At 34.9% G+C, this 12029-nt stretch overlaps 1 protein-coding gene across 10 annotated transcripts in view; it reads right to left on the bottom strand.

Moving 5' to 3' along the window:
• Positions 1-2560: 2560 nt before the first annotated feature.
• The window catches only part of LOC124413709 (uncharacterized protein CG43867), a 42575-nt gene continuing 33106 nt past the window's right edge, over positions 2561-12029 (bottom strand). For 6 of the 10 annotated variants that reach the window (XM_046894477.1, XM_046894471.1, XM_046894476.1 and 3 more), the window contains 11 exons: positions 11713-11986; positions 11212-11601; positions 10849-11067; positions 8403-8695; positions 7914-8247; positions 7542-7781; positions 7270-7409; positions 6514-6643; positions 6221-6430; positions 5823-5958; positions 2561-4133 (listed from right to left, as the gene is read on the bottom strand). In XM_046894477.1, the coding sequence (XP_046750433.1) occupies positions 4069-4133; positions 5823-5958; positions 6221-6430; positions 6514-6643; positions 7270-7409; positions 7542-7781; positions 7914-8247; positions 8403-8695; positions 10849-11067; positions 11212-11601; positions 11713-11986 (2431 nt within the window). In that variant the 3' untranslated portion in view covers positions 2561-4068. The remainder of the gene's footprint in view (positions 4134-5822; positions 5959-6220; positions 6431-6513; positions 6644-7269; positions 7410-7541; positions 7782-7913; positions 8248-8402; positions 8696-10848; positions 11068-11211; positions 11602-11712; positions 11987-12029) is intronic. The other 4 variants (XM_046894475.1, XM_046894481.1, XM_046894474.1 and 1 more) reach the window with 3 other exon arrangements.

Here is a 12029-nt window from a genome sequence, read left to right as displayed (position 1 = left end):
CTTTTTCATTTCCTTGTCAGACTGTAGTGTATTCCAAAAGCAATCATTATCATGCCCTCCTAAAGTATAAAGTTGTGTCACCTAACTATAGCTGCTAGAGTTTTTCAACAAATCAATCAATTGCTCATCTAAAATTATTCACACGTATAGAAAATGATCCACATTTAGAAATGAAATTACCACACTATTGGAGTATTGGATTTTAAATGCAATTGTACATTTTGTACTAACTAAGTTCTATAATAGTCTAGTATTCACTATTGAAATCCTGTTTATAAAAAGTGAAAAATAGATGGGAAGCGACCTCTGATGAATATTTCATTTCGTTTGGACATTAATTAAAAGAATTATACCAGGGTCATGCACAAAGTCGGATTCTACAGTTCGTTGCTGTTGCATTATCGCTGTGTAACGTTTTGGAGAGGTCTACATCAATACTGAGTATTTAAAAATTTCCCAGATCATTGGCTAACAAATTTTAAACACACTCCAATAATTATAGACTTGAAATTATTAGTATTGAGTTATTGAGTTCCATATTTGAGTCAAATCTACTTTACTACTCTACTAATGGTTACCGGTACACCTGGCAAATAACAATACCACCTGTGAACTGTTCGACTATAATATGCCAGACAATTTGCATCTACGAGTCATTTTTTCAAAGTGTATACTATAAGAGTTTGATATTTCGAGCTAACTCAAAACATTCAAGGTGTCCCTGTGATTTATATACATCATAGTCAATTGGCGACCACAGGGCGTGTGGATGCCCTATTCCAAGGAGTCCTTATGGTTTGATATTATTGCTGTGAAGACAACAAATGCAGATTTAGTTTACCTCGGTGGGAGAGTTCATAATTATAGTATTTATTTTAAGGTTAAACCTGTCTGTTCAGTTTAGATGGAGATTTACAATACAGAAAGTCACGGTATAACGAAAATAAATTCAGAGATGAAAATTCGAGTATTCTATATGACAGTCTAATAACGAAAGCGTCGAGGTAATTATTTCAATACAGTATTTGGAATCGAAAATAAAACCTTCGATTTTGTGTAATTTCGACAGTCTTTCGCTGCTCGAGTTGAAGATACAAACTGGGCACATTCCATATAAGTAAATTCACTATAGTTAAGGATAGAGCTGAAATGAGACAGAGAAAATAAACTTATCTACCTGTAGTGGAGATCAATAGTTGGCATTTGTATAAGTGTGCACATTAAAATTAATGTACAAAATGATAAAGGTTATTGTTATATACAATTTTGCATTAATTTTAGTAGTTGCCTCATGTTAACTATTAGTTTTTATTTGTTGGCAAGATAGTAATACCATATTTCTCAATGTATCGCAGCCTTATGAATCCAAACATACCAAAGTTGTAGACTATTTTGTCAGAGCAGTAGGGTCGTTGTCATCTGTGAGTATTATTTATTGAACAATAATATTAAAGCAATAATATTTGAAATTTGAATAAATATTTAATTTTTTGACAAGATGTGAGGAAATTGGTCATATGACTGTGTGCTGTTATCGTAGCAAGTGTGGTTGTTCCACGTTTGCTTTGGAATAAAATTTAATCGGCATTTGCAACTCAAAGTCGAGCATAATAGTCATGACCACAATAAATGCAAATCGTGGTTGCGTAGAATCAAGATAACAATAAATGTGTCAGTTGATATTTTGGGATTGAAAATGTTATCGAAGTGGCAAACAGTATTTTGTTTTGTGTTTGTAGCTCGACTTGCCTGCTGAGCTTACTAAAATATGCAATCAACAGCCGACATCAGCTCTTATACATCTTCGCGCTTGATAATAGTCCGACAATATGTTGTTAACAGAGATGACAATTGCTCATTTTCTTGATTACAATTTGAATATATGAAAGTAATATTGTTACCACTGAGTCTGACTTTTGTTGTATAACTTAAGTTGTGTCGATATTTCCTATGCACGCATACGCTTCTAAAGCCTTACTCTAATAATATGCTGTGACGATTCTCTAAAAGGCAAAGGTCGCCTGCAAACACACAATTCAACCATCATTTACATGTAGGCAACACCTTGTATGAAACACAACATCGAGTATGTAGCGTCCACAGACATATCGTAAGTCCTGAATACCTAATAGATATGTTATCCTGATTCTCCGAATACAACCACCTGTGAATATCCTGCAGATATTTATATACTTTGAATATCAACAATCTATCGGACGCTCACTGTACCAAAATTTATGAAACATGGTGGAATTGAATCTTATATGTAAAACTTAAGGTTTGAAAACTCAAGTTTCTCGACATTGCTTTAACTGATCTTCAACCTTTACAAGCCCACAATTTTCCGTTGTTTTATTCAGATTTAAATTTCCATAAAATAGTTTCAGTGAAGTGATCACGATTTTAAACACGTCCATGGAGATTCTGGCAGAGATGTGAAGTTCTCAATAGAGATGGTTGTCTGACCCAATAAATTCGCCTTCATAAAATCAATAAAGAACTTGCTTTCATCCAACAACTCTGCAATGGTCACTTTGAACGAACCCTAGTTCAAACTTCTAAATATTCTCAGCTTTATTCTAAATCAATTGTAATTATTAAACATTACTGCATTAGATTTGATAATTATTCACACTTTATTATTTCATTCAAGGTAATTTCATTTACTTCATTCTGTGTAGCTCAAGAGTTTCAATTGTTGATGCCAACTTTTCTTCAGTTGCTAATGTTGATGGTATGTAGTATGGGTTCTACACATGATGTCGGCGCCCTGTATTGCCTATATGCAGATGAAAGTTGGATTGCTTCACTTTTTTCTTTCATCCAATTGTTACAGTACTTACATCGAGAGGTCGATACGAAATTAGAACATTGTTCTTGCCTTATTTCCTGCAGATGCTTTTCAACTTGAAACCTAATTTCACTAAATAACCACTCAAATCCACATTAAATGGAAAAAAAAACCGGTTTCTTGGTCCAACTCGACAATGTTTCTATAATCTCATTGGAAAATTGCAACTCACTATTAACAAACATGTTATGTCATTTAGACAGTATACAACACCGTTGTAAAAAGATGGGTTTCCCAAGTGACTATTTCATAAATAATGCAGCAAAAAAATTACTTCTGCTATAAAAACAGACTCGAAATTGAAATTGTGAATAGCTACCAGCCATAGTACAATATGTTGAATTTTCTACGGATAACAGAAGACATATGGATGGATAAACAAGATTTTAACCAAATTTTCTGCACCGTACAATATAACTAAACAGCAACGAGGAAATATCAGGAAAGATTGTAAGTGAATTTTTACTACTATGATTCGATGAGCATCAACTTACAATATGATCAAAGAAAGTTAGGAAAAGTATCTGTTGGTTTCACATGGACTTTCACACTTATTCAATATCTATTATACTATCGCCTCTATGTACAAATGACATGATCACTATGATCTTTAAAATTACACAATATACATACATCATAGTTTCCCTTACATTAAAATTTGGTATATAAATGTGTAGCAAAATTTCCAAATTCCAGCAAATTACTGACATTCATACAGAACTATTTCATCAAATTTAAATATTAGGCAGTGTTCGACAAATTCATCGTTATATTTATATTGCGCACTGTGGTAAAATGTAAATTATATTCATTGTTATTGTAAAGAAATGCGATATGACCTCAATGCCAATTTCATTCACATGTGTCGATCACTGACAGAAAAGTACTGTGAAAAATGGCACATGATGTTGAATTTGTATTAAAAAAGCTATTTCTATATCCAACACAAATTTTTAATTGTTGATAAATCAAAATGGTAGTCGCACGTATACATATAATACACATTGTAGATACAGCTGCTGTATTGGATGGGGAAAAATTTTGTTTACCGAGTCTTGCATGCTTCTCATGCAACAATTGATTGGTAAACATATATGAGACCAATTACTTCTAATTGAGGTATAGCGCCATAATAGAACTCGACACTTTTCTATTATACTCAGCGACATGTTACGGTAACTTTTTTACTTGAAAATAGAGTATAGCATACAGTCTTTTTAGGGTCTTTGGTGGTCTGGAGTTGACTTCAGTATGTCCGGTTGTGTTGGAAGACAGCTTGAACCTGTTACATCAATTATAATATTTTTATATCCTTCACATGCATTGTCTTAGACGTCATCAATACGTCAGCATATTTATTATAACTCTAACATATTTGATACCTTTGAAATCACTTTTTAGTGTCACCGCAGTTGCGTTTATTTGAATAAATCGAATAAAGTTCAATGTGCAGTGAAAAGCCGATCAGCAGGTTTACATTATTTCGCATTCAATTTCTCTTTACATTAGATGTAAGGAATTTTTACACACCTTATACTTCTACACATAATTAAGCTTTACGTTTGCGTTATTTCATTGTTAGTGAAATCAAGCTACCCGCGGAACCTGGCCATTACGTATATTAAAAATTTTTTTCTCTCACATTTGGGCTAATTATAGAAACTCAAAGCCATGACATTAAGAATTGCAAAGATTTTGTTGTGGGGATATGAAGATTTTACAAATAAAATCTTAATAACATTTATGTTGTTTCTCTTGTGTCTGAATTTCAAAACTTGGCGGATTTTGCATTCGTTCAGGAGAATTTGTTTTGTAGAGTACATTAAATGCAGGGAATTCTGTCAAGGAATTTCATAAAAGCTGTTCTTAACTATTTCACAGTCATCTAATTTCAGTTGTTCTATATCACAGGGCAATCATGAGCATTCACATTTTTCACTAAATGCGTTTTGAAAAAGCTAAACATTTTTTCATTACGTTTTATTTCTCGGTTTTTCGGAAATTTTTTTGTGATCCGTATCTGTGATTGACTTATTTGACTTTTGTGCAAACACTTCTAGTAATGATGCCACATGGACGTTGTCTCCTTCCTTCTGCTGCTAAATGATTCACCACCATTCTTTTCATTACTTCAATGCATAAATACAAATGCAGCTTTGGTATAAATTTGGATATGATGGAAACATATGAAACTCGTCTGCTGTCCTTGGAATGATATACAAATAAGAAAGTGCGATTTTTATTTCCACTGAAAATCTGTCTCAAGCCAATAAACAAATATTTCTTTTGATCCCTCAACATTTCATACACATTTGACAATTTCTCATGAAAGAACGTAAAATTTGATTATTTAACAGTTTTACAACCAAAATGAAATTTAATCCTTGCTTCAAGTGGCAAGTGGGTCCTTGACAGTCGAATTGTATTCTTTGGTAAAAAGGGTTTCAAGAAGATAGGTAAAAAAGGTATATCAACATTTATTTCGGCAAGTACTTTGTAGAAACTTAATACGTATGCATAAGATTGGCTGTGAGGATGATTCTAGGCTGCGAAAAATGCACGCTATAAGGATAAACCACAATGTTGGCGAATTGTCAACACTACGAAGAGAACGTGTTACCAACATTGTGGTATTGTGGTTACGTTCTTTATAAAACCTGGTATTCAACCGACCAATAATAGTAAACTAGGCTCTGCTGATGCCGTCCAATAATGTTTATTCTTTCTTGCCTGCTAAACTTTGTTACATGAAATATGCATAGCAAAGGATTGTTATTTTTAAAACTTGTTTAAAGAAAAATAAAAATCCCGCCTTACAAAAAAAGTTCATGAAGGGATTAATACTTTGACATTGAGTTTCTGTTAATGTGCCAAACCTAAGATGATACAGTCAATTAAAATTGACGATGGTCACCACAGGTTTCACAATTTGCTTAATTCCGTAAAAACAATCCTGTTGAATTTTACATACCAGTTGCAGGTCTTAAGGTAGACTTTATAGACCGATGTGAACCATTACGTGTCAGGGTATTCATCTGAGGTGTTCCAGGTAACGCGTGACCAAGGGCATTCATGTAGTCGGCAATTAACAACGTTATTTCGAGGATCTAAAAAGTTATTAAATTGCAAGATCCAATCCGTCTTGATAGTACAACAGAATGATTTCAGAAGTGGTTAATTGTCTAATAGATGCAGTAAATTTTATTATGAATGTTCTAAATCTGTGTTCACAATTGTGAATTCATCATTAAAATGTCTGAGCGAGCCCAGTGACATTTGGCACTATGGGCGTGTGTCTTGCCAGCTGCAATTCATGTTTGGCGCAAAAACAGTTTTGGAAACGATTAGTATTGAGAATTCTGCTTTTACCTTGGGTTTATTAAGGGCAAATAGAAGCTTCTGTTCGGCAGCTCCTTCATCTGGGCATGCAACTAGCATGAAGTCGTCCAAGCAGCCACCAAATGTAATAATATTTGCATAGTTGTATCGGCACAATACTGCCATAGTTTGTAGCTCTAGTAACGTAACACTGTCCTCGGAAACTGCGATCCAAACGGTTGCTGGCTCAACTTGTTTCAACTAATTGCAAAAATGATCTTTTTAGGAACTTCACTTCTATGAGAGTATCATATTTAGCAACAAGACTTGCTGGGGCTATTTACCTTAGCTTGATATAGAGTGGCGCCAAAGAAGGGCCATTTTCTGGTACAAGTTAAATATATTCTGACACAATCCAGGATGCTGCGACCTCTCAGGGAAATCCACTTTTCTTGCAGCTTTTCTTGTAGTTCCCTGTGATAATGAATGCCAATGCACTTTCAAGTATTGCATACATTTTCGAACTTGGGTAGATTTATGTAGGTATAGAAATAGAAGAAATTACAGAAGTAACGATCCTTGTGTACGAAATTTTACAGGATCATTTTTCAGGTTGTGTTAAATTTGTGAAATGCTTTTCTTTGAATTCAGAGAGTTTTAACAAGTAATTCAACCTCATTTTTATTTTCAATAATCATTACCTCATATTTATCATAAATTCTGATTTCCTATAAGAGAACCATTGTGACTGTCACATACCTTTTACAGAAAGTTATTAGCATGTGACTGTAATGTAAATAATTTGAATATAACTTGAAGGAAATAACAATATGTCACACTATCCCATTGTTTCTTCATTAACGTTCTATAGCCTTTATATATATTCGTTCTATAGTATTTATTCTTTCAACATTCCTTACATAAAGATCTAAGGAAAATCTCCAAATATTGTTGAATAAGAATCATCCTCATAAGCTATGCATTGTTCATTTTTGTTAGGTATTTTCATATGGAGCTCTGGTAAGTTCAATAGCCAGCAGTACTACGTAACTGCAACTGTGAGGGGAGCAAAAATCGCGCAGCTTACGTAATATACAAACCTTAGCTGATCAGAAGTGATATTAGCCCGATACCGGATTGGGTAAAATTTGTCGAGAGCCTGCAAAACGTGATAGTGAGCATTGTTTCCAGGTCCGCTGCTACCGCGTGTCTTCTCGTTACTGTACTCCCCGAAATCGATCTGAAATGCAGTTTTAAACATTCATATTTATAGCAAAATCCAGAGGTACGTTTTATATTCACATTGGTAGCATTTTTCATCAGGCTCAATCACAGGCTCAATGTAATTACACTACGAACGTGGAGTGCTCACCTGCGCCATGAGAGAGGCAAGTTCAAAGGCGAGTTCTCGATTGACAGGAAACTTGCCCTGTACAACTTGTTGATTGATTTGATAGCAAAGTAACAGTCTTTCTCTATCAGTTTCCATTTTTACAGCATGTTTCCAGTAGCATCTGGATTTATAAGTTAATTGTATCACTCTTGTATTTTCAAATTTTCCAGAACCTTTTTCCCTCAATGCTGTTTCCCATTTGGATATAATATCGCAGAGCTGAAAAAAGCATATCTATAATTGGTAATTCTGATAGAGATGTCAGTTTAAATATTTGATAAAAGGCCATTGTCTGAACTGCACATATTCTACCATACAATTCAAAGTCGGTTTGAATGGGTAGATGCCTACCTTAGCTTGCAGATCGATGAAGTGCTCTAAATCTTTTTCAATTGGATCATCACTGAAAAGAGTGAATCCAGATTGATGAACGTCTCGGCAGCCAATTTCTTGATTTAATGTATTTAAAAACTCTTCGATGGTTGTACTGCCGTCAAAACTAACAACTTGATAAGTCCCATTCAAAAAATGAACCGGAATTGCATGCGGCAAGGAGTGATGATATGGGTTTTTTAATAAAATTGACAACACTTCCATCCTAGACGGTTTAACCTCCCTACCCCCATTTTGCAACGTTCTTTCCAATGCTCTTTCACAGTATGCTGCATATTTGCCACATTCAGTTCTAGGAGAAAAGTGTATTGTTTATCAGAATAATTCATTTCCTACAATATCACACATACATGGATATGCGTATAGACACAAGCTAGACAGCCATGGTACACCAAATCTGATCTGCTGATGAATTAAGTTTTTACGGGATTATACTCATAGACTCACTTGGAATCTGCATTTCTGTTGAGGTGTAGCTTCAAATACCAGAGGAGCCGGTTGTTGCGTGGTAGGAAAAGTGATACAGCAAGTGCTAAGAGTTGCCATCCTTGGACAAGCACGTACTGGGCAGGATTTGTCTTACAATCCAATATTGTTGGTGTCGAATGGGCCTGTGTGAGCGGAGGACTGTGAGAAGTTGAGGCCGTCGATTGGGCGTCTGCGTTTTCACTGCCACCACTGGCTGTGGGACTTTGCGTATCGCAGGTGAACAGCGATTGTGTGGCGCAGAGGAGGAGTTGCTGCAATGGTATGCTGGCATACTACTATGGTCTTTCACTGGACCTCACCTAACTTATCAAATTACTAATTCTTTCAACAACATCTCTGAAAGACATATACTCTATTTGATATACAGATGTCTAATTTCATACACCGATAATCTATGGTTATTATTACCAGTCATTAAATATCTTTGCTGTCGCAGGAATGTTTGTTTTTAAAGATTTGTTTTTTTTTCCAAACAAGCTTTTACCAATCCCTTCATAGTTCTAGGTCACTGAACATTTGTATTTACAATAAAGGGAAATTACAAAGTAACATGGCGATGCTAATTTCATCTGTTCATAAGAGTAAATTCTAGGATGTAGCGTGCCAATGCGTCTAATGATGCTGTCACAAATACACCTCTGAATATATTAATTCAGTAAAAGTCGTCTCGAATTCTTAATTTTTATTATATACCATTCTCAAATTAAAAAGACAGTAATGTGTGGTTGAAACTAATGCAAGTCTACTGTTAAACATTTTTTGGGATCATGAAAACTGAATGCAAGTATTTTCTAGAATGATTTCATCTATTCATCAGATATGTTAGTATAAGCAATGGGCAAATGGCCTATAAGCAAACACACATGAGATGTGTATTTATGCATTGTGATTACTGTAGACTTCAATGTTAATTACATAAAATGGTTTAAGTATTGACATTGTGAATTAAATGATGAGCGTACAGAAGAAGCGTATTTATTGATCGACTTTGAATAATTATTGATATCGAAATGTTCAAAGTAGTGTTGTTTATTGAATTCTAAGCTCCATAATAACGTATAAACTACATTTCAACACTGCTGCAAACTCCCAGTCTTCAATGGCAGCACCATAACTTTGAAATTTAGCTGAGGATATTCAATTCATTCTACAGAGATTAACTTTTCTTTAATTCGTAAGTAATATTTGTACTACCCTTTACCTAAATACTATTCTCTAAGTGGCATTCAAATAAAGGAGATTATAGCTGTAAAAAATCAATTAACCATAAAAACTAAATTCAAAGATGTCTTTCTGTGTATGTGAATTTTATGTACACCAACATACCATTCTGCAAGTGTGTGCGATGCAAAACGTATTCAGACAAAATCTTGAAATTCCTTTAAATATTATCTAGAATAATAATAGTGGATAAGATACTTTAAATAATACGCCAATTTCAATGAAAATGATCCGCTGTCGAAATATGTTCAGCTCACACAGAGGGTAACGAGATTGGGCAATGTCGTTTGATGTATAATTCGATTCAGTAAATGAAGGTGGTGAAACAAAATAAATTAACAGACGTAACTAGAAACCACAGGCATGCCATTATTGTTTGAAACCTAAAATTAGCACATGTAAAGCGGCAAATAAAAGTGAAGAATGAATGAATGTTAGAAAAAAAAGAATTTCATTCTCATTTGGTCAAATATAATAAGTGTTGAAACAACGTTCTATGATGCAAGACATTAAGTGGTAAGTTACAGCGAGTCTGCGAAGATTAACTTTTGTTTTTGGTATGGAGTGGATTTTTTTTAACTACTACCTTGTCACGGTTTAAACTAGTGATTTCAAACATAAAATATACTTGACCAAATAGTTCCAATGTACCATTTTAAAACCGAGGATTATAGGTATATAATATTTTACTGCAGCAGCTATAACTAAATGTTGTGTTTTGATGCATGTGTACTCCTCGTTTGCAATTTCAATAGGAGTTAAATGTAAAATGATCAACACTGCATTGAGGGAATAGTTCTCGCGAACAGTGTGAAAATGTATTATTCTAAATTGACGAACAAGTAATATTAAAAATCGACTGTAGTAATATAGAATTCATTTCGTCTGTTTAAGGTGAGTTCGGTAAATATTCTCAGATAGCTTGATTTGCTGCATGCATCTGTATTTTTTATAGCAAAGTACGTGCGGTAAGAATCTCGATCATTTCAACTACTTGGATTGGAATGACCAAACACAGGTTTTCAGTACATATCCAACATGCACTGCCCTCTATAATAAATACTGTTCCCACGATATACATATAATCTCTATGAGAAGAATGACAGCGATTCACTATCGTCAATTCCATCGTATAAAATGGTACACGGGACTCAGGTGTTGTTAAACAAAAAGCAGAACTTACAACGCGCGCAGTACCCAGTGACACACGGCTGCCAGCCTTCTTTACCTGAACGCCCAAGCGCTGTTGAGTGTGACGGCTGGTCTGCTTTACCAAAGCACTAACGAATTCTGACTGTAGCTCTGGTTGATCCAAACACTGCTGTAACGCATTTTGTGCTAAAACAACGTGATAATCGATTCCAGCTTGTTCCACAGCCACTGACATAAAAAGTTGGCAAGCCTGAAATAATACAAGTACAATATAATAAACACGACCCGACCAAAAAATTAAAATAGTTGAAAGCCTCTTGCGAGAAGCACAGTATCAGTTGTGACAGGAGTATACACAGCAGAGAACTAACAAATTGCTTGGTAAAATGCAGACCTTAAACAATTTGATAGCTTCCATCTGCAAAGATTCTGATGTAAGACTTGTCAAGGGGCTTGCGATATTTTCCTTCGTATGAAGTAAGAGTGGATGGCGCCATAGTACACAGGTGGGATCGCCGTCAGTTTCCATTAATCTTTGAACCAATTGCTCGTACTGTGTGCCAGCACTAGGTCCGCCTCCCGATACAACAGTTAAATGATAGAGCCAATTGTCCTTCTCGTGTTTATGAGATATTAAAAGATAAGTCGGACCCTGATGAGTAGGAAAAATGCCAATTGTTCTCTCATGCGGGCATTCTGTATCTCTTTCCTCACTGTCGCTGTCGGACACATGTTCCACTTCTTCCACACGAGCATCCCTCATATTTATTTGTCCAATAGGATTCTTAAAATAAGTGAATAAGCAGTTTAATGTGTAGTAATAATTTGAAAAGGTAGTTGAATATCCACAACGTGGTTTTTACTTATAGCTTAGTCACCGTAATGTAACTCTTACCGTATCACTGGGACATTTGAAATACAGGAACATTTTTCCAATAAGAACGCACCAACACTTTTTCGCGTGACCATTTTTTACTTTTGTCAACCAGCCTTGGATTGTTGGTTTGTTATCCTCTTTACTCAGCAATAACTTTGTCGCATTACGTCTTTGAACATTTTGTAAAACCCTTATCCAATCTTCCATTGTTGCTATGCAATCAGCGGTCAGGTAATACGTTTTTTTGTCTGTAGCAATTTCGAATGTAGCTGCTCCTTCTGCTCGGTTTATCCTACAATGTATGATTTCACATGATTTCACATTGGTATACGTAC

Source organism: Diprion similis, chromosome 12 (genome assembly GCF_021155765.1).
Source record: "Diprion similis isolate iyDipSimi1 chromosome 12, iyDipSimi1.1, whole genome shotgun sequence".
Taxonomy (NCBI): Eukaryota; Metazoa; Arthropoda; class Insecta; order Hymenoptera; family Diprionidae; genus Diprion; species Diprion similis.
This window is presented reverse-complemented; position numbering and strand designations above follow the sequence as displayed.